Source organism: Lepus europaeus, chromosome 3 (assembly GCF_033115175.1).
Source record: "Lepus europaeus isolate LE1 chromosome 3, mLepTim1.pri, whole genome shotgun sequence".
In the NCBI taxonomy this organism is placed as follows: Eukaryota; Metazoa; Chordata; class Mammalia; order Lagomorpha; family Leporidae; genus Lepus; species Lepus europaeus.
Window position 1 is genome coordinate 146,697,230 of NC_084829.1, and position 26,671 is coordinate 146,723,900.

At 39.8% G+C, this 26,671-nt stretch overlaps 1 protein-coding gene across 3 annotated transcripts in view; it reads right to left on the minus strand.

Annotated features, from left to right (window-relative positions):
- EPM2A (EPM2A glucan phosphatase, laforin) overlaps positions 1 to 25,727 on the minus strand; it is a 118,707-nt gene extending 92,980 nt beyond the window's left edge. For 2 of the 3 annotated variants that reach the window (XM_062186884.1, XM_062186882.1), the window contains exon 1: positions 25,068 to 25,575. In XM_062186884.1, coding sequence (XP_062042868.1) covers positions 25,068 to 25,368 — 301 coding nt within the window. In that variant the 5' untranslated portion in view covers positions 25,369 to 25,575. Of the gene's footprint in view, positions 1 to 25,067; positions 25,576 to 25,611 lie in introns of those variants that run through there. The other variant, XM_062186883.1, reaches the window with a different exon arrangement.
- Positions 25,728 to 26,671: the final 944 nt, after the last annotated feature.

Below are 26,671 nucleotides of genomic sequence, written 5' to 3' on the forward strand. Positions count from 1 at the left end.
GCTGGAACGCGAGGTGAGCCGAACCTCCATAGCCCGAGATACCAGCAGGCAAGTGGAAAGAGGAGGCTAGAGGGAACGAGGCTTGAAACTCCGTGGGGAAAAGTTCACCAGGCTAACTAGAAGAGAGAGAAAAAAAAAAATAAAAAAAGTGACTGATACGGACACAAGTTTCTCTCTCTCCGCTCACCTCTCACAGGCGAGCAAGACAGAGCAGGCGCCATTTTGGACATACGTCATAAGCAGGGCGACCTCAGGTCTGCACCAGCCCTGAGCCTAGCAGAAACACCTGACTCTGGGGGGAGGGGTGAAATAACAGGAGATTAGCATCTAACTTGGCAACCCAGTGGGAGACTGCAGGAGAATTGGAGCCCACACTGAGGGCAGCAGAGATTCCCTGTGTGGTCCTTGGGAAAGAGCTTCCGATCTCTGGCTCCTGTGGGTATATCATTTGCCTGCTAACTACCTCCAATTACGTTCAGCTGTGCGGAATTACTTCCCTTTTGAATCAAAAAAAGAAAGAGAGATTTACCACACCTAACCTGGGAGTGTCATCCTTGACACACCCTCAACCCTGAAGAACCAAACACAGCTCTCAGTCCACACTCATCTCAAGCCTCTAAGGCTCCACTGAAAGCAGACAGTCCACTTAATATAGAGCCATAGTGTAACAAGAAAAAACACCACAGTGAAGAAACCAAATATCTCCAACATGCCAAACAACAAACGCAAAAACCAAGCTAACAAGAACAAGGAAGAAACTATGACGCCCCCAAATGAAAAAGACACCCCAATTCAAGATTATGAAGATGATAAGATCGAAGAAATGCAAGAAGCAGATCTCAAAAAATTGATAAGAACATTAAGAAGTTCTCAAAAACAAATTCTTGAACTACAGAAATCCTTCATGGACAAGATAGAAAATCTCTCTCGTGAAAGTGAAATATTAAGGAGGAATCAAAATGAAATGAAACAACTAGTGGAACAAGAAACTCTGATAGTGACTAGAAATCATAATGAAATGAAGAGTTCAATAGATCAAATGACAAACACATTAGAGAGCCTTAAAAACAGAATGGGCGAAGCAGAAGAGAGAATATCAGACTTAGAAGACAGAGAACAGGAAAGGAAACAGGCAAACCAAAGAAAAGAAGAAGAAATTAGAAATCTAAAAAATATTGTCAGGAATTTATAGGATACTATTAAAAAACCCAACATTCGGGTTCTAGGAGTTCCTGAAGGCATGGAGAGGGAGAAAGGATTAGAAGGCATTTTCAGTGAGATACTAGCAGAAAATTTCCCAGGTTTGGAGAAGGACAGAGGCATCTTAGTACAGGAAGCTTATAGAACCCCTAATAAACATGACCAAAAGAGATCCTCACCACAACATGTTGTAATCAAACTCACCACAGTGAAACATAAAGAAAAGATCCTAAAAGGTGCAAGAGAGAAACGTCGGATCACTCTTAGAGGATCTCCAATTAGACTCACAGCAGACTTCTCATCAGAAACCCTACAAGCTAGAAGGGAATGGCGAGACATAGCCCAGGTACTAAGAGAGAACAACTGCCAGCCCAGAATACTATATCCTGCAAAGCTCTCATTTGTGAATGAAGGTGAAATGAAGACTTTTCATAGCAAACAGAAACTGAAAGAATTTGTTGCCACTCATCCTGCCCTGCAAAAGATGCTTAAAGATGTGTTACACACAGAAACACAGAAACACGGTCACCAATATGAAAGAAGGTAAAGGAAGGAAACCTCATAGCAAAAGATCACAGGAAGCTCAATTTCTCTTTGACATAGAATTAAACTCTGATGCTCTGTTAAAGCAATGTGTTAAAGTAATCTATTATGTTCTCTTGATGTCTGTTAAATTCTAATTGTTCAAAAACAGCTGAATTTTTATTAAGAGCAATGGGTTATTTAAATATGGGCTTTTTTCAAAAATTTGAATATCTGCTGCTCATAAAACTAAAGCGTTGTTGGTTCTGTGTTTAGCTGTCCTCCTATAGGTTCCTATGGACTTTTTCCAGCCACTTTTATTGTATTCAGTACTTTGGGATGGCTCTGTAAACAGATGAAGCCAATAATGTATTAACAGTACCAACTGAGAGAAAGTATGGTTAACTGAGGTTACTAAAAAGAAAAAGCAATTCAAATCAATTGGCAATCTACAAAAAGAGTTAAAGATTTTAAAAGCTATTATTAAAATTGATGTATTGGTCTATTATGCTATATTATATGTGTGTACATATTGTATGTCCACATGGGGAAATTTTATTAAGAGTTTTATTTTAAATGGCTTATAGATAAGATTGTCCATAAATTTAAGCTGCTAAAATCAATCAAAGATACATTTTAATTTGTGGGACCTGAATCTGTGTATCATATGTTTTAGACTTGTTGGTAGAAAGAAACTAAAAACATTTTAGATGGTTGTGCTTAAGTTTACTGGCTAAACAAACTACACCATGTTAGATATTTAAGAGGTGTTTTCAAATACATGATTCTTAAAATTTATAGAAGGCATTGGACCTTCTGGTAAATGTTTTCTTAAGTTGTTATCTAATGGTTGAAACGGTTTGCTAAGTATTCATGTGATATTGCTATTGTCAGCAAGCGATCTAGGACTTGCTCCCTCATTTCTCTATTCTAAGCCCAACTTGTTCTTTCATTTCTCTATTCTCTTCAAGGTAGGAAACTAATTCTATTCTGAAGGAATCTGTAGGATGCACAATTTAATCTTTAGACCTTATAAAAGAGATGGCTAACATTTTTCTGCAATAGCATAGCCAAAATAAGAACTCAAATAATAATCTCATAGCTAGATTCACTTCGCCATCAGCGAAGTATACAGTAAGTAGAAAAAACCTCCCTTTCAGACCAAAGGGAAAGAAAGTTTTAAAGTGAGAATATAATTTTCCTCATGGGCATTGTCTACCTTAGAAAAACTACTACAGAACATGCCTGTGACTATAGACTTGTAGTTCAGGCCACCGAAGATTAGAGATGGGAAACGGGCACTCCCTTGACTTGCATCCTCTGGTCTGCTTTAACACAAACCAGGAGGAAAAGAAAGCTCGGCATCAGAAGCAATGGGTGGCAGGCCTATTAATGGCTGATCTGTACAGTGATCTGCCCTCAAGGAGACCCAACAGGCCAGTCCACTGCAGTGGCTTTCAATGTGGTAAGCCTGGGCTTCAGCAGAAGTCAGCTTGTGAAGAGCCCTGGCAGCTCTGCCAAGAGTTGGATCACTGGTAATGGACCTGCCCTGGAGTCGAAGGATGCCCAGGTCAGAGCCACAGATCTTATTGGCTCTAAGCTGAAAAGCCCTTCACTCAGCCCAACTTCCAAAGTGACCACTGCAGCTGAGGGGATGGTCAAGTAGGGTCAGCAACATTGCAGGCAGAACTGTAAATTTCTTGTTAGAGATGCCCCCTGCCTTTACCTGGCCAGCTCTCCTCCCAGGCCAGCCAAGTAATGAAAGTCAACAGAGTGCCTTCCCCTAGGAGGTTCACACCTCCCTTAGGATATACCCCATGTGAAGAGATAGATAGGTCTGGGCCTCTGAATTTACAAGGCCTAAAGCCCACCAGATTATTATCAAGCCCCTTCTATCAGGTTCTATTTGCCTCTCAATCAGAAAACTTAATTGTAGCTTAGACAGCACCTTTCTTAGCTCCTCTAATAATGACTCTGTCCTTTGTTCTAGGCCCTGTCTAGTGCACTTGGGCCTCATTCCTTTGTAATCATAACCTCTACTCTACCACCAATGGCTCTACTCCCAACATGTGTGTACTGATGGTCCTCTTCCCCACTTAATGCTGTATAATTGTTCAAACCTGGTAAATGCCACTCTTAGGATCATTGGTTACTATCCTCACTCTGTCTTTTATGACCTTGTCTAAATATGATCAGAGTCGGCAAACTTGGAAGGCTTCCATAGCCTTGGCAACTCATGACGACAGCCTAGGATGGTTACTGGCGCCATAAACTAGAGTGTCAATTTGTTGGGTCAACAACAGGAGCCACTGTGCACTTGCTCCTCATGTGGGATCTCTGTCCTTAATGTGCTGTACATTGTGATTTAATGCTATAACTAGTACTCAAACAGTATGTTTCACTTTGTGTTTCTATGTGGGTGCAAACTGTTGAAATCTTTATACTAAATTGATCTTCTGTATATAAAGAGAATTGAAAATGAATCTTGATGCAAATGGAAGGGGAGAGGGAGCGGGAGGGGGGAGGGTTGCGGGTGGGAGGGAAGTTATTGGGGGGCGGAAGCCATTGTAATCCATAAGCTGTACACTGGAAATTTATATTCATTAAATAAAAGTTTAAAAAAAAAAAAGAAGCATGGGAAAAAAAAAAAAAAAAGAAAAAGAAAAAAAAAATTCCTAAAAAAATTTGTGGAAAATTTGCAAAATCAATAGATTTCTTATATCAACAATGTCTGGAGTGAAAGAACTTGGAAGATCAGTCCCATTCACAATATCTACAAAGAATTTAAATAACTTGGCATAAATTTAACCAAGGGTATGAAAGATTTCTACATTGAAAATTATGGCCGGCGCCGCGGCTCAATAGGCTAATCCTCCGCCTTGCGGCGTCAGCACACTGGGTTCTAGTCCCAGTCAGGGCGCCGGATTCTGTCCCGGTTGCCCCTCTTCCAGGCCAGCTCTCTGCTATTGCCCGGGAAGGCAGTGGAGGATGGCCCAAGTCCTTGGGCCCTGCACCCGCATGGGAGACCAGGAGAAGCACTTGGCTCCTGGCTTCGGATCAGAGCGGTATGCCGGCCACAGCATGCTGGCTGCGGCGGCCATTGGAGGGTGAAACAATGGCAAAAGGAAGACCTTTCTCCCAGTCTCTCTCTCTCACTGTCCACTCTGCCTATCAAAAAAAAAAAAAAAAAGAAAGAAAGAAAATGAAAATTATAAGACATTAATGAAAGATATAAAAACAGACATAAAAACTGAACAACTTTCTATGTACATGGATTGGAAGAATTAATATAATCAAATATCCATACTACCCAAAGCAATTTAATGTGATCCTAATCATAATTTAATGTGATTTAATGTGATCCTAATCATAATTCTTAAGACTTTCTTCACAGATCTAGAAAAAAAAAATCCTAAGATTTATATGGAAAAGCAAAAGACCCCAAATAGCCAAAGCAATCTAAAATAATTAAAGTAAAGCCAGAAACATACTAGTATCAGATTTCAGGACATACTGTTATAATCAAAACAGCCTGGATACTGGCAAAAAAAAAAAAAAGACATATGGACAAATAACACAGAATAGAAAGCCCAAAAATTAATCCAGGCATCTTCAACCAACTAATCTTTCACCAATCAGCTTAAAGCAATACGTAGAGCAAGAACAGTTTCTTCAACAAATGATTCTGGTGAAATTTGATTTCCACAGGCAGAAGTTTGAAACAATACCGCTACCTTTTATCCTACACAAAACTCATCTCACCATTTGGAGAGTGAACCAACAGAGGGAAGACCTTTCTCTTTGTCTCTTCCTCTCATGGTCTGTAACTATGCCTCTCAAATAAATAAAATTGAAAAAAAAAAAAAAAAACCTCACAATGGATCAAGAATCTAAACTTAAGACCTGAAACTACCAAATTATCAGAGGAAAACATAGAGGAAACACTGCAAGACCTTGGACTAGGCAAAGATTTCTTGCATAAGACTCCATAATTACACAAAATAAAAGCAAAAATAGACAAACTGGATTACATCAAGCTAAGAAACTACTGGAGAGCAAGGGAAACAAAGTGAAGAGGCAGCCAACATAATGGGAGAAAACATTTGCAAACTTTGCATTAAGTAAAAGATTAATATCAGAATATTTAAGGAATGCAGCCGGCGCCATGGCTCATTTGGCTAATCTCCATCTGTGGCGCCAGCACTCTGGGTTCTAGCCCCAGTTGGGGCACTGGATTCTGTCCCAGTTGGTCCTCTTCCAGTCCAGCTCTCTGCTGTGGCCTGGGAAGGCAGTGGAGGATGGCCCAAGTGCTTGGGCCCTGCACCCCATGGGAGACCAGGAGGAAGCACCTGGCTCCTGGCTTTGGATTGGCGCAGCGCGCCAGCAGCAGTGCACCAGCCGTAGTGGCCATTTTGGGGGTGAACCAACAGAAAGGAAGACCTTTCTCTCTGTCTCTCTCTCTCACTGTCTAACTCTGCCTGTCAAAAAAAAAAAGAAGAAGAAGAAGAAGAAAGAAAAAGAATATTTAAAGAATGCACAAAGCTCAAAAAAAAAAAAAGAATCCAGATAAGAAATAAACAAAGGATATGAACAGGCATTTTTCAAAGGATGAAATACAAATGGACAACAGACACATGAAATTATCCTCAGGATCACTGTAGCCATCAGGGAAATGCAAATCAAAACCACAATGAAATGTCACCTTGCCCCAGTTAGACTGGTGATTATCTAAAAACTTAACAAATTACAAATTCTGGTAAGGTTGTAGAGAAAAATTACCCTAATACATTGTTGCTGGAAATGCACACTGGTACATCCATTATGGGAAACAATATGGAAATTCCTCAGAAAACTAAAAATAGATCTAAACTATGATCCAGCTATCCCAGTGCTGGGAATGTATACACAGGAAATGAAATCAGCATATGAAAGGGATATCTGCACTATCATGTTTTTAACTACTCAATTCATAACAGCTAAAATATGTAATCTACCTAGATGTCCATCAACTGATAACTAGATAAAGAAAATGAGGCATATATTCATGATGGAATATTACTTAGTCATAAAAAGAACAACATCTGCAACAAAATGGATGTAACTGGAGATCATTATGCTAAGTGAAATAAGCTAGATCCAAAAAGACAAATATCATACGTTTTCTCTTATCCATGGTTGTTAATACATAGAGTATAAATATTGGGTGGGTTTTATATCATTTGGCATAGAGTTATAAATATTGCTTCACTAATCATACATGTAAATGACAATATTTTTCCATGTTAAAATATAAAAAAATAAATGTAATAATGTAAAAAAAAAGCTGTGGGGATAATAGTGAGGACTCTTGGGGTACTTAATTTGGATATTGATGATGAGTGTAATGTGATCAGATGACAAAAACTCATCTGTATACTTACATGCATTTCTTTGTTTATATACTGCCTTTCAGTAGAATGTTTAAAATAAAGAGAGAGTAAGAGAAAGAGAGAGAAACAAAGGCAGGAAGGCAGGAAGGCAAGTCTGTTCCTATCCAAGTCCTCTAGGCTTATAGTAAGAAGGCTCTAATGACCATCCCACAGTGGGTGGTTCCTCCATCCTGCTGCAGTCCCCATTGTACCCTCCTCATCAGCTATCCTATAGCAGTCTTCTCCCTCAGGATTCCTTCACACAAGGGCTGATGTTCATGCAATTTGGCCCAGCTCACCACAACACTCCCAGGAAGACTCGCCATCACAGAATTAAATGCCTCTGTATCTCTCCAACTTTGGTTTTTCCCTTCTCAGTTTAATGAAACTATCCTTCTCCTCACCAGCTCTCATGGAGGATAAAATTAGAGCACCCATTTTCTTCTGAGATCCAAACTAACATTTTAAAAATAATTTTTCTATGTTTATTCCCATAATTTCAGAAACAAAATAAATGAGAGGAGATCCTAATTCTTCACTAACCATCAAGTTCAACATACTATCCTTGTACAAAGTCTTTTTCAAGGAGAGCATTTGGCCTAGCAGTTAAGACGCCTTTGGGAAAACCACGTCAGAGCCTGGGTTCAAATACTGGTTCTACTGCCAGCTCTAGTTTCTTATTAATGCAGGAAGGCAGCAGATGTTGGATCCTGCACCTGTGTCTCTAGGTGGTATTCATGGCTCCTTAGTGAATTGGCAGATGGGCAACTGATTCATATTCTCTCATTCTCTCTCTCTCTCTCTCTCTCTCTCTCTCTCAAATAAATCTTTTAAAAACTTTTGCAAAAAGAAAACCAAAATTTAAACGACAATCAGGGATAATAATTTTTTTTAAAATGCCTTCCCTGGCACCTTCTCCTTCCTGAATGCCCACAGAGATGAACTCCTCCCATTACAGGGCACATATGCACATTTTCAAACTTCTCTTACCTTTCTTTTTTTGGTGTTTTGTTTTGTTTTGGTTTGGTTTTTGTTGTTGTTTGGCTGAAAAATGCCTCATAAACTCAAGAGTTGTGAAGTTTTCATCTTTTTTTGAAATATTTATGTATTTATTTGAAAGACAGAGTTCATGGGAGAGATAGGGTTAAACTGCAGTGGAAATTCTACAGAAGTAAGAGGGACTTGTGTACCTATGTGGAGGGTACAGGCACACATCACAGGCACTGACACAACACAGGATCCCAGCAGCCAAGAGCCTGAGATAATGCCAGCTTTGGAGAGGGACTGCAGCAGGCCATGCCACTGGCAATAAAGCCGTGGGGAGACCCTGGTTTGCATCCAGCATGAGCTCTGTGGAGGACTATGTACCTGCTAACATAGCAGAAAAATGGGACATTTCTCTCTCTGTGTCACCACCACAATTGCATCCAGCAACTGAGAGAGGGTGGGCACCATTTTGGACATATGTAACAGCTGAGCCAGCTCTTGTGCATGCACCCAGCAACTGGTCTAGACAAGACGCCATCTTGTCAGTAGCTGTAGCAGGGGCTCAGGATCATGAACCTGGCAATTGATGGTGAGAAAACACTACTGTGAAATGAGAAGGGGCTGCAACCTGTGGCTCTTGTGTACACATGTGATACAGGGGTTTACCAGACAGAAAAGTCTGCACTCCTCATTGATTTCGAGTCTCGCTGGGAGGAATGACAGGGGGCTGGACACCCATATAGGACTGTGAGCCGCCCCCAGCCTCTCAACTTATGACAGGCTAAGGGACTGAAACCACCAAAGTGGAGCACCCAAGGGCAGCTGGCTCAAGGAATCTCTCTGCCTCTCTGTGGATGGGGTAGTCTAGTGGGGCAGAGAAGATCCTCTATATGTGACTGTGGGGTCTTCTGTGCTGAGACTGTGGGAACTCTGACTACACAAAAGGGGGCAGGGTATAGATGAGTCTCTGGGCAATCACTGTGGGCAGCTTCACATGCTCTGAGCTCCGTGACTGCATGGGCTGGGTGACTGCAACAAGATCTGTGTTCACACTGAGGACTGCACAGATCCTTTGTGCAGTTCTTAAATCAGAGTGGATAAGTACTGCACCCACAGTGAGCTAACACCTTGGCATTGCTCACCTTAGAAGAGAAGAGGTGAGCGTGAGAGTATGCCAACAGAAGAGATCAAACCCTCCCTGCTGATAAAAAACAGGAGATCTACCACCATCAACCTGGGTATCACCCTGGGTACTCACTCCACTCTGAGCACTGACCAGAGCTTCCTGGCCACGCCCAGCACACTCTTCTGGGTATTCACTGAAAGAGCAGACACTCCACTAAGCCATAGAAGCATAGTCAAAGATAAAAGCTATAAGAGGAAAAAAACCAAAAAGTATCTCCACAAATGCCTAAAAGTAAATGCAGATATTAAAGAAACAAGAATAAGGAAGACAATAAGACTCCCCAAAAGAATACAACAACCTTTCAACATTAGAATATGAAGATGAAGAGACTGATGAAATGCCTGAAGCAGAATCCCAAAGAGTAATCATAAGATTACTCAGAAGCAATGAGAAGTAAATTCACAAATTAAAGAATTCTATACATGACATGAATGAAAAATTCACATGAAATTGACATCTTGAAGAGAAAACAAAATGAAATATTAGAAATGAAGAATTTGATATGCCAAATGAAAAATAAGGAGAGCCTTAACAACATATTTGGTGAGGCAGAAGAAAGAATATCTGAGCTAGAAGACAAATCTTTGGAAATTTTTAAGTCAAATAAAAAAAGAAGAAATTAGAAAAATTAAAAAGAGATATATGGGATACTATCAAATGACCAAATATATGAGTCTTAGGAGTTCCTGAAGGTGTGGGGAGAATTGATTAAAAGGCCTATTCAATGAAATAATTACAGAAAACTCCCCTAATTTGGTATGTCCAAATACATGAGACTCACAGAATTACTTATATATTTGACCAGAACAGATCTTCACCACAACACAGTGTAGTCAAACAGTCCACAGTAAAAGGTTAAGAAAATATTCTAAAATGTTCATGAGATAAATGCCAGATTACTTTCAGTTGGTCTCCAATTATACTCACAGCCGACTTTTCATCAGAAACCCTACAGGCTAGGAGAGAATAGAGAGACACAGTCCAAGTCTTATGAGGCAAAAAAAAAAAAAAAAAAAAAACTATCAACCCAGGATACTGTACCCTGCAAAGCTCTTATTTAGGAATGAGGGTGAAACAAAGACTTTCCATAACAAACAGAAATTGAAAGAGTTTGTTACCACGCATGCAGTCTTACAAAAGATGCTTAAGGATGTCCTACACACAGAAACAGAAAAAGACAGTCATAATTATGAAACAGTGTGATGGCAGGAAATCTCCCAGTAAAAGTAAAAGGAAATCTAAAGTAAATGATAGGAATATTTATGAAAAATGGCAGAGCCAAGTCATTACTTATCAATGGTATCCTTGAATGTAGATCGTCTAAACCTTTCAATTAAAAGATATAAGCTGGCTGAATGTATTAAAAAAACAAGACCTACCTCTTTGCTGCCTACAAGAAAAACACCTCATCACCAAAGATACATGCAGACTGAAAGTGAAAGGATGGAAAATAATATTCTATGCTAACAGGAAGCAAAACAGAGCAGGTTTAGCCATCCTAAAATATCAGACAAAATCGACTTTAACACAAAAACTGTTAAAAGAGAAAAGAAGGACACTATATAATGATTAAGGTATCAACAAGAAGATGTGACTATAATAAATGTATATGCACCCAATATCAGGGCACCAGGATATTTAAAAAAAAAAAATACTAATGGACCTAAAGGGAGACACAGACTCCAATACAATACTAATGGGAGACTTCAACAACCCACTTTCATCAATGGACAGATCAACCAGACAGAAAATCAACAACAACAACAACAACAACAAAAAACAGAGCTAATCTACATGAACCAAATGGGCCTATCTGATATCTAGAGAAACAGTCATCCCACAGTTGCAGAATACAAATTCTTATCATCAATACATGGAACTTTCTCTAGGATAGACCACATGCTAGGCCACAATGCAAGTCTCAGTATTTCCAAAAAATTAAAATCATACCATACATCTTTGTAGATCACAATTAAGCTGAAAATTAACAACTCAAGAATTTTTAGAACATATATAAGCACATGGAGACTAAAAAAACATGCTCCTAAATAAACAGTGGATCATGGAAGAAATCAAAAGGCCAGCGCTGTGGCTCACTTGCTCACTTGGCTAATCCTCCACCTGCAGCGCCAGCACCCCAGGTTCTAGTCCTGGTTGAGGCACCAGGTACTAGTCCTGGTCACTCCTCTTCCAGTCTATCTCTCTGCTGTGGCCCAGGAGGGCAGCGGAGGATGGCCCAAGTCCTTGGGCCCTACACCCGCATAGGAGACCAGGAGAAGCACCTTGCTCCTGGCTTCGGATCAGCGTGGTGCGCCAGCTGCAGCAGCCATTGGAGGGTGAACCAACGGAAAAAGGAAGACAAGACCTTTCTCTCTGTCTCTCTCTCTCACTGTCCACTCTGCCTGTCAAAAAAAAAATTTATGGGATACAGCAAAAGGAGTGTTATAAAGTAAGTTTATAGAAACTGGAGCCTACATCAAGAAATTAAAAAGGCACCAAATAAATGAGATATCATTGCATTTCAAGGACCTAGGAAAACAACAAACCAAAACTCTAAATAGCATGATGAGAGAAATAACTGAATTAGGGAAAAAATAAACAAAATTAAAACCAAAAAAAGAAAACACAAAAGATCAGTGATATGAAGACTGGCATTTTGAAAAAAAAAATTGATATATCATTGACCCAAATAACAAAAAAAAGAAGGAGAAGAACCAAATCAATAGAACCAGAGATGAAAAGGAAATGTAACCATAGATAATACAGAAATAAAAAGAATCATCAGCAATTACTAGAAACAGCTATATGCCAACAAATCAGAAAATGTAAAAAAATGGATAGATTCCTGGCACATATAATCTACCAAAATTGAGTCATGAAGACATAAAAAAAAAAAACCTGAACAGACAAATAACAAAGATTGAGACTGAATCAGTAATAAAGACCCTTCCAACAAAGAAAAGCCCAAGACCAGGTGGCTTCACTGCTGAAGTCTACCAAACATTTAAAGAACTAACTCCAATTCTTATCTCAAGCTATTCACAAGAACAAAAAATGAGGTAATCTCCCAAACTCCTTCTGTGAAGCCAGCATCATCTTAATTCCTAAACCTGAAAAATATACAAGAGAGAAGGAGAATTATAGACAAATAAACATAAAAATCCTAAAACAATACTAGCTAATGGAATTCATCAACACATCAGAAAGATCATTCACCCAGACCAAGCGGGATTTAATCCCTAGCATACAGGGATGGTTCAAAATTCACAAATTAATAAATGTAATAAATCAAATTTAAAAACTGAAGAACAAATGTGATATCATCAAATTACTAGAGAACATTGGAGAAATCTATAAGATACTGGTATAGGCAACGACTTTTTGGGAAAAGACCCCAGAAGCACAGGTAATCAAAGCCAAAATTTACAAATGGGAATACATTAAAATCAGAAACTTCTACACTCCAAAATAAATACTCAGAAAAGTGAAGAGGCAACCAACAGAATGGGAGAAATATCTGCAAACTATGCATCTCATAAAAGATTGATAGCCATAATATATAAAGAGTTCAAGGGCCAGCGCCATGGCTTAACAGGCTAATCCTCCACCTTGCGGCGCCAGCACACCGGGTTCTAGTCCCGGTTGGGGCGCCAGATTGTATCCCGGTTGCCCTTCTTCCAGGCCAGCTCTCTGCTATGGCCTGGAAGTGCAGCGGAGGATGGCCCAAGTCCTTGGGCCCTGCACCCACATGGGAGATCAGGAGAAGCACCTGTCTCCTGGCTTTGGATCAGCATGATGCACCGGCCACAGCGGCCATTGGAGGGTGAACCAACGGCAAAAAGGAAGACCTTTCTCTCTGTCTCTCTCACTATCCACTCTGCCTGTAAAAAAAAAAAAAAAAAAGAGTTCAAGAAACTCATCAACAACAACAACAACAAATTCAGTTAAGAAATGGGCAAAGGACTTGAACAGGCATTTTTCAAAATGAAGAAATTCAAACAGCCAATAAGACACATGAAAATGCTCAGGATCACTAGCCATGAGGGAAATGCAAATCAAAATTAAAATAAGGTTTCAGCTCACCCCAGTTGGAATGGCTCTCATACAAAAATCATGAAGCAAAAATGCTGGTAAGGATGTGGGGGAAAAGGTACCCTAATCCACTGCTGGTGGGAATGTAAACTGGTATAGCCACTATGGAAGACAGGATGGAGATACCTCAGAAAGCTGAATATAGACCTACCATTTGACCTAGCCATTCCACTCCTTGGAATTTACTCAAGGGAAATGAAATCAGCATATGAAAGAGTTATCTGTACCCTCATTTTCATTGCAGCTCAATTCACAACAGCTAAGATGTGAAATTAACCCAGATGTCCATCAACTGATGACTGGAAAAAGAAATTATGGCATATATATACTAGGGAATACTACTCAATGATTTAAAATAAATTAAATCCTGTGTTTTACAAAAACATGGATTCCACTGGAAACCATTATACTTATTGAAATAAGCCAGTTCCCAAAAGACAAATAGCATATGTTTTCCTTTATTTGTGGTAATAATAGAGTATCTAAAATGTTATGTATAAAAATGAAATTGACATTTGAGAGCCAATGATTCTTACAGCCTTTGTCTCTACTGTTGAGGAACAGTGTTGATTTCTTTTCCTCATAGTATTTGTTGAACTCTTTACTTACTGTGGGGTAAGTAAAGGAAACTGAAAACAGATCTTGTAAAAATTAAGAGTGGTAATAGGAGAGAGAGGTTGAAGAAGGCTGTGATTGTGGGCAGGAGGGAGGGTGAGGTAGGAAGAATAACTATGTTCCTAAATTTGTATATATGGAATGAAATGCATGAAGTTTGTATACATTAAATAATTTTTTTAAAAAATGCAGCATTAAGGTGAGAGGGAGACAGAGAGATAGAGAAATATTCCATCTGCTGGTTCATTCCTCAAAATAATTACAATGGCCAGGCCTGGGCCAGGCCAAAGCTAAGGGTATGGAAATCCATCTGGGTCTCCCACATGGGTTTCGGAGATACAAACACTTAGTTCATCTTTGGCTACTTTCCCAGGATCATTGGCAGGAAGCTGGACTGATAATGGTGCAGCTAGGAATTGACCAGTACTCATATGGGGTACAGCGAACCACTGTACCACAACACCAGTCCTAATGTTTCTCATCTTTGAAACTTTCAGCTCGCACCCCAACTCCAGGGTATAGGGATTCAAAGACATTCATTAACTGAGAAGAACGCAGACATCAAATACTGAGCCTGAATCATTAGTGGTTTTTTTATATTTCACTAAAATAAAGTTTTAGCAAATTCTAAATATGTGATTTAATGAAATTAAGGCATTTTTGTTTTTATGGCAATTTTCCTTTGTAATATCATAATATCCAAAAGAGTTTTTGCATATTTTAAGTCTGGTTTGGATTATGCATCTCTACAATCCTCACTTCTAATTAGACTGACTGATTCAGTAATGAATTCTAAGTACTTCCCTCTGAGAAATAATAAAACCTCTTCAATCGTAATCAAAAGAAAATGTTTTCAAGTGAAAACTTCAGAATCACATTTTTAACCAGGCCATGTAAGAAAAGACAGAAGTCTGTGCAAAAAATACACACAGCACTAGGATACGGAACTTTTTCAATAAATACTTTTTTGGGCAGGCATTTGGCATAGCAGTTAAGACACCAGGTAGAACAATTGAATCCCACATAAGTGTTCATGTGTTCAAGCCCTGGCTCCACTCCTGATTCCAGCTTTCTGCTGACCTGCACTCTGGAAGTTGTGAAATAGTTGGATCCCTGTCACCCCTGTGGGAGACCTGGACTCAATTTCAGTCTCCAGGATTCAGCCTGGCTCAGTCCTAGCTGTTGTGGGCATTTGGGGAGTAAATTACCAGAAGAGAGATCTCTGTCTCTATGTCTTACAAATAAATTAAATAAATAAAAAGTTTCAAAAATAAGTATTTCTTTTATGGGATACCCCTTCATTCTGAAAAAATGTGAGAAAGATCACCAAAAACTAACATAAATAAACCACTTAGGGTTTATTTAGTCCATACTTTATGTAAAATGCTTTACTTCCATTTACAATTATTTGTATACACTAACTAGATTCTGGATAACTAATTTAGTTTTTCTTAAAGATACTAAGAATTCATAAAAATCCACAGATATAATATCCAGAAAGTTTCACATTACAGATCACACTATGTTAAAAATTCTTATTGCTCATAGAAACAGTATAGAGCCTTTTATGATCAAACTGAACAAGAAAATAATTTCATAGTAAACATTCCCCTAATTCTCTAAGGTTTTAATTATCTAAAATTCAGGATAGAGCTCTATGTTAATGTGACATTCTAATTTACCATATAAAAGCATGAAGGTCACAGAATTGAAAACATTAAGCTTCTCACTCTTATATATAATGGCTATATTTACAGACCTGGGCTAGCCAGACACAGGCCAGGACCCCAGCATCAGAGCAGAAAACTGAGCACTTGAAGACTAGCATTATGGCATAGCAGTTGAGGCTACAACCTGTGATGACAGCATCTAATATGGGTGCTGGTTGTGTCCCAGCTGCTCTGCTGCCAACCCAGCACACTGCAAATGGCCTGGGAAAAGCAGCAGAGGGCAGCCCAAGTGTCTGGGCCCTGGCTACCTATGTAAGACACCAGTATGAAGCTCCTGGCTTTTGGCTGCCAACAAGCCCAGCATTGGCCATTCTGGCCATCTGGGGAATAAACCAGAGGATGGAAGATCCCCTCCCTTCTCTCCTCTCCCACCCTCCCCCTCCCCTCCCCTCCCCCTCCCTCTCCTTCTCCTTCTCCTTCTTCTTCTTTTCTCTCTCTCTCTCTCAAATATTAATCTGGAACAAAAAGACTGAGAATTTTCCAGTTAATGAAATTCAAATTGGTGATGGTGCTCAAATAACAAAACATGCTACTGAACTTATTGAAATGGAAGTCCAGACACCAACACTGATACCAACACACAGAGGCAACTCCCAACCTAGCAGAGTCCCCAGGTCAGATATGCCCTGCCAGTGTCTGTCTGCCTGGTTCACAGGAATCTGACATCCTCTCAGACTTCCACAATTTCCTTAGGCCACTTGAAACCTTTCTGCAAGCACCATTCATAATCTTTTTCCCATCTATTCTTTTTTTTTTCATTTTTAAAGATTTATTTTATTTATTTGAAAGAGTTACATAGAGAGGTAGAGACAGAGAGAGAGGTCTTCCATCGGCCGGTACACTCCCCAGATGGCCGCAACGGTCAAAGCTGCACCAGTCTGAAGCCAGGAGCCAGGTGCTTCTTCCTGGTCTCCCACATGGGTGCAGGGACCCAAGAACTTGGGTCATCTTCTACTGCTATCCCAGGCCATAGTAGAGAGCTGGATCGGAAGAGGAGCAGCCAGGACTAGAACCGGCGCTCATATGGGATGCCGGCGCTTCAGGCCAGGGCTTTAACCTGCTGCACCACAGCACCGGCCCCTTCCCATCTACTCTTACTACACATGTGCACACATACACACACACTAAAACACATGCACATAACACCACATACATATGCACACATACACACAAACACACACACACTAGCATTAGTTTGCACAAAGGAAAAAGCCACATCAGAAACATTTTATTTTCTAAACATTATAAATTTTGTTATACTAGTTCAAACAAATGCTTTATCCAAAGTATTACTTTTTTGTTTCTGATAATGTCACCAATGATCATCTCAAAAGACTGTAGTTGCTCTAGCGTCTTTTGGGGAACAATGCAGGCAGGAGAGGGTTCAAACCTTTTTTCCTTCCATTGTGTAAGCATTTACCGTATGTCTTTTAATTTGGTCTAAGATTATAGCTCCATCTGCTTCAGGAGAAAATGAGCAGGTCACCTAAAAGTCTCAAGCCTTGTCATTTCTGCTCCCATGAACTCTGGCAAATGCTGAAGAACTGTGTATGTAGGGAGACATAATGAGAAACTACAGTAATTTCTACTCCTGTACTGTTTTAGTCTGGCACAATTTGCTGTGGGTATGAAGGAGACTATGGTCTGAATCAAGAATGAGGAGAAAAAAACACCTTTCATTTTTAATTTTTAAAAAATTCTCGACAATGTTCTCAAAACTTTGGATCATTCTGGCTGAAGCAACACATTAAATGAATGTTCTGTTGAAAAAGAAAGAAGGGAGGATTAAGAGAGATGTCATAAGAAAGGATCAGGAGAGTCAACACACCTCTGTATTTCTCTCATATTTCTTTTCTCTCAATTCCCCTTCCACTAATAATAAATAACAGAGTTTCTCATCAATGATGTCTCAAAGTTCAGAGTTTATGTATGAGCTATTAAAATTCACTCATCAAATTTCTTTGTTCTCCCTGCTACAAGTGATATAGTATGGAAGGGAAAGGGCCAAATCATGACACCTGGAATATTAAGAACAATTTGATGAGTGAAATACTGAAAAAAGCTTATTATCCATTCTGGGTTGGACTATGTCCTTGAAAATTCATATGCTGAAGTCCTCACTCATTGCAGATAGGGTTTTTATAGAGGAGATCTAGTTAAAAGGAGGTCATAAGGGTCTGCTCTAATCCCATATGAGCAGTGCTCTTACAAGAGGAGATTTGGAGCCTGAGACAGGGAGAAAGTGGTCATGTATAATCCAAAGAGAAAAGCCTGGAATAGAAACTTCAGACAGCCCACAGAAGGAATCCACCCAACCGACAACTTGATCACAAACTGCTAGGCCCTAGAATTGTGGGACAACAAACAGATTTCTCTTGTTTATGCCACTCAAACTGTGGTACTTTGTTATAAAAACTTAGCAAAGTAATTTGTTATCTCATGGACATAAAGTCTCCTTAAATCTTAATAGAGTATTAAATGACTCAAAATCTTCATATATCAATTCCACTGCAACACAGACATTACTGTGGTACAAAAGATAATATGAAATGAAGACGAACTATATTTGAGTAAAAAAATCTGAATGTCAAATGTACAGTCATTGAAATCTAAAAATAGAAAACCTTATCTAGAGCACTATTGGGTGGGGACACAATTTAATGGAAGGCTATAATTAAAAAGTTAGAATCTTTAGCATGAAAGAAGAAAATCCCAAATCAATTAATCTGATTTTACAAGAAAAACACAGTTTAGACCATACTAATATACATATGTGTGTATGTATCTGTTCCCCAGGCACACATAATGTTAACTAATATATCCATAAATATTTCAATGTTCTATGGGTTCAGAGGACCAACAAACAACAATATGCCTGAAGCAACAAGCACACCAAGTACTCAAATCTTGGTTTCTAATAGCATTTGACACAAAACAGAGCTCTTGGGAGAAATGGTTAATCTTATTGTGAGAAGGTCTACAAAAGATGTTCCCAGAGCACTTCTTAGTGCCAAAAAGTAAAAAAGTTCTCAAAAACAAATACACAAAAAAATAATACGCATAACAATGAGGGAACATCACAGAGACACAGGGACTACTGAAAGGGCTCTCAATGGCGAAATCTACAACAAATTGAACAACAAAACTAAGAAAGTAGTAAGAGACCCAAAGCAAAAAAACAATAACCATGGATGCACACTAATTTAAAAGTTATTGAATAAATAAATGAAGGTGAGAAGAAACAAATCCCCCAGGCAAACAAATTCCAAGTAGTTTATATAAATATCCTGTCAACAAGGAGGTAGCATATAACTTCCCACTCCTTAAACGTGAGCTGTGCATAGAAACGGAGGAAAGACAGTAACTTTACATGACAGAAAACTAATACTACCTCAGCTACTTGATCACCATCTGTATCAACAGTACTTGGATTTTTAAATTTACATATTTTATTTATTTGGAAGGCACAGACAGAGCTTCCATCTGCTGGTTCACTCCCCTCAAACGCCTATAACAGCCTGAAACACCAGGTTGAAGCCTTGATCCCAGAACTCAATCTGGGTCTCCCACATGAGCGGCACAGACCCATCCACTTGAGACAACATTGCTGCTTCCCATTGTGCACATTAACAAAAAGAGAGCATCAGGAGTGGAGCTGGGACTTGAACTTAGACACATCAACATGGATTGCGGGTACCCTAAGCAATGTCTTAACCTCTGGGCCAAATGCCTGGCCCCAGAAATGAGTCATGTTGAAGGCATACACACTTGATATGATGAGACAAGCAAAACATTTTACAATAAAGGCATGGCACAATGGGTTAAGTCACCGCCTGCAATGATGGCATCCCATATGAGTGACACTTCAAGACCCACCTGCTTTACTTTGAATCTAACTCCTTGATAATATACCTGGAAAGCAGTGCAAGATGGCCCAAATACTTGGGTTCCTGCTACCTATATGGGAGACCCAGATGAAGCTCCGGGATCCTGGCTTTGGTCTGGTCAAAGCTTCAGCCAATGCTGCCATTGAGGAGCAAATCAGCAGATGAGAGATGTCTCTTTCTCATTATCTCTCTGTAACTCTCATTTTTAAATAAAGAAATTTTTTTAAAAAAACAGACATTTTACCGGCTGGCGCTACGGCTCACTTGGCTAATCCTCTGCCTACGGCACCAGCACCCTGGGTTCTAGTCCCGATTGGGGCACCGGATTCTGTCCCGGTTGCCCCTCTTCCAATCCAGCTCTCTGCTGTGGCCTGGGAAGGCAGTGGAGGATGTCCCAAGTGCTTCGGCCCTGCACCCGCATGGGAGACCAGGAGGAGGCACCTGGCTTCTGGCTTTGGATCCGTTGCAGTGCAACGGTAGCAGTGCGCTGGCCATAGTGGCCATTTGTGGGGTGAACCAACGGAAGGAAGACCTTTCTCTCTGTCTCTCTCTCTCTCACTGTCTAACTCTGTCAAAAAAAAAAAAAAAAGACATTTTGCCTCTGTAATCATCTCATCAAAACCCATAATTCCCTTCACATGCAGAAGTATGAAACAAGACCCCTACCTTACAAGTTATAAAAAAAAAAAAACGTAAAAATGCACCAAAGACCCAAATCTACAACCTGATACCATCAAATTACTAGAGGAGATAATTGGGGAGACCCTGCAAGATGTGACATAGGCAAAGACTTCTTGGGAAAAGACCCCAGAAGCACAGGCAACCAAAGCCAAAATTGACAAATGGGATTACATAGATGAGAGATATCTGCATTGCAAAAGAAACACTCAGCAAAGTGAAAAGGCAATTGACAGAATGGAAAAAATATATGCAAACTATTGAATTGAAAAATAATATCCAGAATCTATGAAGAGCTCAATAAATTTAACAACGACAAATAAACCATCCTGTTAAAAATGGGCAAAGGATTTGAACAGGCATTTTTCAAGAGAGGAAATTCAAATGGCCATCAGACACATAAAAAAAAGTGCTCAGGATCACTAGCCATCAGGGATATGCAACTCAAAACCACAATGAGCTTTCACTTCACCCCAGTCAGAATGGCTCTCATACAGAATTCAACAAACAATAAATGCTGGCAAGGATGTGGAGAAAAGGTACCCAAATATACTGTTGGTGGGAATGTAAACTAGTATAGCCATTGTGAAAGACAATATGGAGATTCCTCTAAAATTTGAAAACAGATCTACCATATGACCCAGCCATCCCACGCCTGAGAATTTACCCAAACAAAATGAAATCAGCATATGAAAGAGCATCTGTACTGCAGCTGAATTCATAATAGCTAAGATATGAAATCAACCCAGATGCCCATCATCCAATGACTGGATAAAGAAAATGTGGTACACACACACACACTCAGCTATAAAAGAGAATGAAATTCTGTCTTTCACAACAAAATGGATGCAACTGGAAACCATTAAGTTTAGTCAAATAAGCCAGTCTCCCCCAAAAATACCATAGGTTTTTGCTACTCTGTGGTAACTAATAGACTACCAAAAAGTAATGTATATAAGCAAAATTAACATTTTGAGAACTGATTCTTGTTTACACTCCTTGTCTTTACTGTTGAAGAACAGTGTTTTTTCTTTTTAGTATTTGTTGAATTCTTTACTTAAGGGAGGGTTAATCTTTTGATTATGAAATAAACTGAAAGTATGTCATTGTATTTAAAAAAAACCATAATCTCAGTCTAATCATGAGAAAACCACTGGGAAAATCCCAACTGAGGAGCATTCCACAAAGTATTTAATGAATATGTTGCATAACTGCCAAGGTCATCTCAGAAACAGGGAAAGTATGAGAAACAATCACAAGCATGAAAACTAAATGCAATGTGGTATTAAGGGTGAGATTCTGAAAAAGGAAAATGAATATTAGACCAAAAAAAAGGGAACCTGATTGAAATATGGACCCTAATTAATAAAAAAATCAATACTGGCTCCTTAATTTCCATGTGTATCTTCTACTAATATATGGCATAAAATATTAACAATACAGGAAATGGGTAGAGAGTAAATGAACAGTCTGCACTATCTTCACCAACTTTTCTGTAAATATAACGCTATTCTAAATAAACTTTTTATTTTTTAAACGTACATGCAATGTAATCTAAAATGTGTAAAAGAGATCCACAGATAAAGCTCAGCCACAGTACCAAGAAAAGGCATTAAATAAATGGCAGGGAAATATTAACCTTAACTGTTAGAAAAATCACTCATTAGAGAATATACAAATCTAACAGATACAAGGGAAATGGTCAAGAAGCAATGAAAGCAAGAGATGAACAAAAAATTGTATGTAATGGAATTTCTAGAGATGAAAAACAGTATCTGAGAAGAATATTTCAGTGAATGAGATTCACAGCAGATGAAAAAGTGTTTTCAAGAGGTAAGCAATTTGTACTCGTAAACTAGTATAATTAAGGTAAAAAATTTTGAGGATTAGCATAATTATTCTTTTTAAAAAATTAACAAGAAAGATTACATTAATTTGTAGAAAAGCATTTCTCTCCAAATATGACGTAAAACAAAGTCTGGTATTACTTTTAAATAAAATTTGAGGATGATTAACAGTGAAGAAAGGGGAATTTTTCTTTTCAGAAATACATTCTCTATGTCACAAAATTTATTTCCCTTCTTATCAGTCTACTGGCACAACTTGATTTCCAAATAATAATAGTAAGAATAATATAACTATTATACAACATTTAGCATATGCCCTCTTTTTACTTAGTGTATCTTGTATTCTAATAAAGTTCATTTTTTAGGCAATATAGTGAGATTTTAGGCACAGTGAGATGAAGTGACTCATCCTAGGTCCACACACTGACTGGTGAGCCCAGAAAATCTGGCTCCAGAATCCTGGATTTTAAAACACTTTGTTACACCACTTCTCATAATGATTGTTAACTTACAAACCTAAGAATCAGTCTATTTACATAAAATTAGAAGGCATGGTGACAATTAGAAAACAAAATATAAACTATAAAATCCTAACAATTAGAATGAAGCCAAAATAAGGAGATAAGAATATGCAGGTAAGATATCTTTCTTATTTTCTTGTGAAGTAACTTAGCAGAATTACAATAATGAACTTTTAGAATAGAACGTCAACAATTTTATAGCAATACACAAATCAGTAGGAAAAAGATAATGAATTTGCATTAAATTCCTTATCATTCATGGTAAGTGATGATGGTTAACTGTATGCATATCCACTAAGTATCAATGCATACTATAAAATTTTAATGAAATATATTGTGTATATTGTTATGGTATCAGAAAAACTAAAAACAGAAAATTAAAACTGATACAATAAGAAGTAGCAACACTAATTATATAGAGTTTTTGGAGGAATATTAGAAAGACCAAAAACAGGAAAGGGGGAGAGTTTGGAGAAAGGTAGACCTTCATTTTCCACTACTTGAACTTTTATTAAAATGGTCAGGTATTACCTTATTATTTTATTATAAAATAATTCTACTCTATTAATAATACTATTGCCTGTAAAGGAAGATTAAACTGAAGCAGGCACCTTTCATTTCTGGCATGGCAAAAGGAAAGGACAATAAATGCTACCAGACCGTAAAACCCAATGGAGTACAAGGAGAGGAACAAGGATAATAATTAACATAGGTCAGCATACTCATCTTCTTTGCTGAATCTTTGTTAACACAAAAGTATCAAGTAAATAGTCAATTTTTTCATATAAACTTGTAAAATATCATTCATTGCATTGGCATTAAACAACTGTTGTTCACACATACTCCAATATAACACCTTGCACATCTCAGTTAAAAAAAAAAAAGTTATCTCAATTCACATGTCATTGGCAAGAGTCTACACTTCTATTTCCTTTTTTGGGGTATAACATAGCAGTCCTTAATTCTGACCTAATAATTTCACTTCTCTGAAGTTATCCCACAGAAAAATTTCCAAATGTTTAAAGATAACTTTAAAGTACATGGACTTTCAATTAAGCCATTATTGTTTATACCAGAAAAATTCAAAATTAAAAACAACCTTAATGCACATTGGTAGATGCAAAATATTTTTGCTACCATTTTAAAATGAAATAGGGGTAGACATTTGGTCTAGCAGTTAAGTCTCTGGCTAAAATGCCTGTGTCCTGTATTGGAGTACCTAGGTCCCATACCAATTGAGACCTGGGAGGTATGGATGGCTCAAGTAATTGGCTTTCTGCTACCCACATGGGAGACCTGGACTGAGTTCTGGGCTCACAGCTTCAGTCTAGCCTAGTGCTGGCCTTTGCAGACATCTGGGAAGTCAATCAGCAGAAGGGAGAATGCTCTGTTTTTCTCTAAATATCTGTCTCTGTCTCCGTCTCTGCTCCCTTCTCCTTCCCAAATAAATTTTTTTAAAAGAAATACATCTCTATGTAGTGTCAGGAAATGTATGGTACCCACAACATTTTAAGTTAAAAAAAAAAAATCCCACGAGATTCAAAATTATACGTTATACAGTTTTTGTGAAAGTGAAAATATATACTAACACATACAAATCATGTATGAGTGTCCTACAGAATGTCCGTGGGAAATGGGCATAAGGTGTAGTTTATTTGGGAGGGGGAAAAAACCCTCTCATAATGCATGGAAAATGCAAATTGCAAGAAAACTATGCATAGATTTAAACAAAAAAAACCTTGCACCAGAATAAACACCTACTTTTAGCTCCATTTCTTCCCATGAATTTTAAGAAATGATTTCACTATAGCTTGCACTGGCAATACGCTTAAAGTGTTATGTGGGTCCTTTGTACACTTCTTTGGTGGTATTAGTAACGGGCACATAGTATTCTTTAAGAATAATCAGGCTGTCTCAGCTGTCATAAAACTGGAATGAAGAAAAGAAAAAACCAACATGGGAACACTCAGGACTTTCCATGAGTTTCAAATTCTTTAAAAAAAAAAAAATCCCTATATTTAATTTCCATGAGTTTCAAATTCTTAAAAAAATCCCTATATTTAAGTAGCACGGATCCGGTTTCTGAGGCCTCGCAAAGCACAAGGCAGAGCTGAGGAGAGCGGCAGCACAGGCCCGGGACCGTGAGGAGCGGCCCGCGACGCTGGCGAGGCGGCGGGAAGGGACGCCCGGCGCGAGCGGGTGTGCGGGGCCACGGCGGCCGTGCGGCCGAGCCCAGCGCAGGACCCCGGGGAAGCGCGGCCGGCCCCGCAGGGCCAGCCGGGGCGCCCGCGGAGCGCAGACGCGCGGGCACACAGCGCCTGGGGAAGCCGCCGCGCAGATGCGGGCCGCGCCACAGCGGGCCGGGGCCCGGCGCGCGGCGCTCGCTGCCAGTACCTTCCCAGGCGAGCTCTCCTCCCGGCTCCCGCTTCAGGAACTTGTACCAGAACGTGTCCACGCGGCCCGGCTCCGCCCCGTCCTGCGCCGCCTCCTCGGCCGCCAGCTCCACCTCCCCGAGCCACAGGCCCGGCTCCTGCAGCCCCAGCGCCTCGGCGCCCGCCGCCGTGCCCGCCGGCCTCAGGCGCACGGCGCCCCGCGGCTCCCAGCGCCCCAGCTCCGGCCGCGACCCCACGACCAGCAGCTCCGGGCGGGCCCCGGCCACGGCGGGCGGCACCACCACCCCGAACCTGAACCGCATGGCGACGGGCGCTGTCTCCTGGGGCCGGTCTCCGCGCGCCGGCCCACGCGGCCCGAGCGCCAGGCGGCCGCAGCGATTGGGCGTCGGAGCGGAGGCCCGGGCGCTGGCGGGGACACGTGTGGGTCTGCACCTATTTTGGGCCTTATCACGCGGCCCCGGAGCCCGGGCCGCCTCCAGGCCTGTGCTTGCCGCCAGAGCCGCCACAGCCTTGCCAGCAGCCGGGCTCTGCTGGCGGGCACCTACCTAGAACGCCTCCTCGGACGGCGGCAGGGACGGGAAGACGGGGCTTGGAAACAGGGAGGCGAAGCCTAAGCCACGCGCTTGCCCGGGCATCTTTACAGGAGCCTGGACATGGTCTCTGAGAGAGTCATGAAGAATGGACTGGCCCCTGGGTAGCGGCCTCGGGTCTTAGCCAAGTCACTTGTTCCCTCTGGACCCCGGGTGCTTTGTGATCTGGAGGTGTACGCGAATCGTCCAGTCTGAAGACCTGCCACCGCCGAGCGCAAGACCATGAGCTGAGAAAAGATCATTGTGTGCCTTGCCCTGGCTCTGCAGTCCGACGCCTGATAGGACAATCACTTTCTCCCTTGAAAAACACTGTATTTGTGCTTTGTTTTCATTTAATTATCTTACCAATCCTATGAGGTAACTATGATTATTATTCCCCTTCTAGATGTGAGGAGAATGAGGCACAGTAGGGTTCAGTAAACATCTCACAGCAAGGAAGGAACAGAGCCAGGTTCTAAAAGGTATCTGTGTATCCTATAATAATATCCTGTTTATCCTGTTTATCCTATCCATAATAAAAGATATGTGATTCATTGTGTATATATAATATACATAATGCATTTAAGTTTGTATTCAACGCGTTCTCAATGTGTTTGAAGTAAATACTTCCAAGTCCCCTTCAAGTCTAAAAAAACTTATAATTCAGAGATTGTAATATATAATTTCCATGATTTTTTTTGAAACAGCGTAAAAATAAGACCCTGTGTTTAAATTTAGTAGAGGTTACTAATTTTTTAAACTTAAAAAATTTTTCGAGTCAAGAAACAAGTTTATAACTAATTGACCAGAAGAAAAATACTGTACTGACATCTTTGGGGGAGAGGATACTTCAGTCTGTCACTGATATAAGCTAAATATCCTGTTTACATTTTGTTACATTTTTTAATGAAATTTTTCTCATGTCCTTAAAATTTGTGTAGTCACCAACATCTAACATAACACAAATCTCTGAAGTGAATTAAAGGCACACAAAGACACATTTTTCCAGTGTTTGGAAGCTTGTGAATAGTAACGA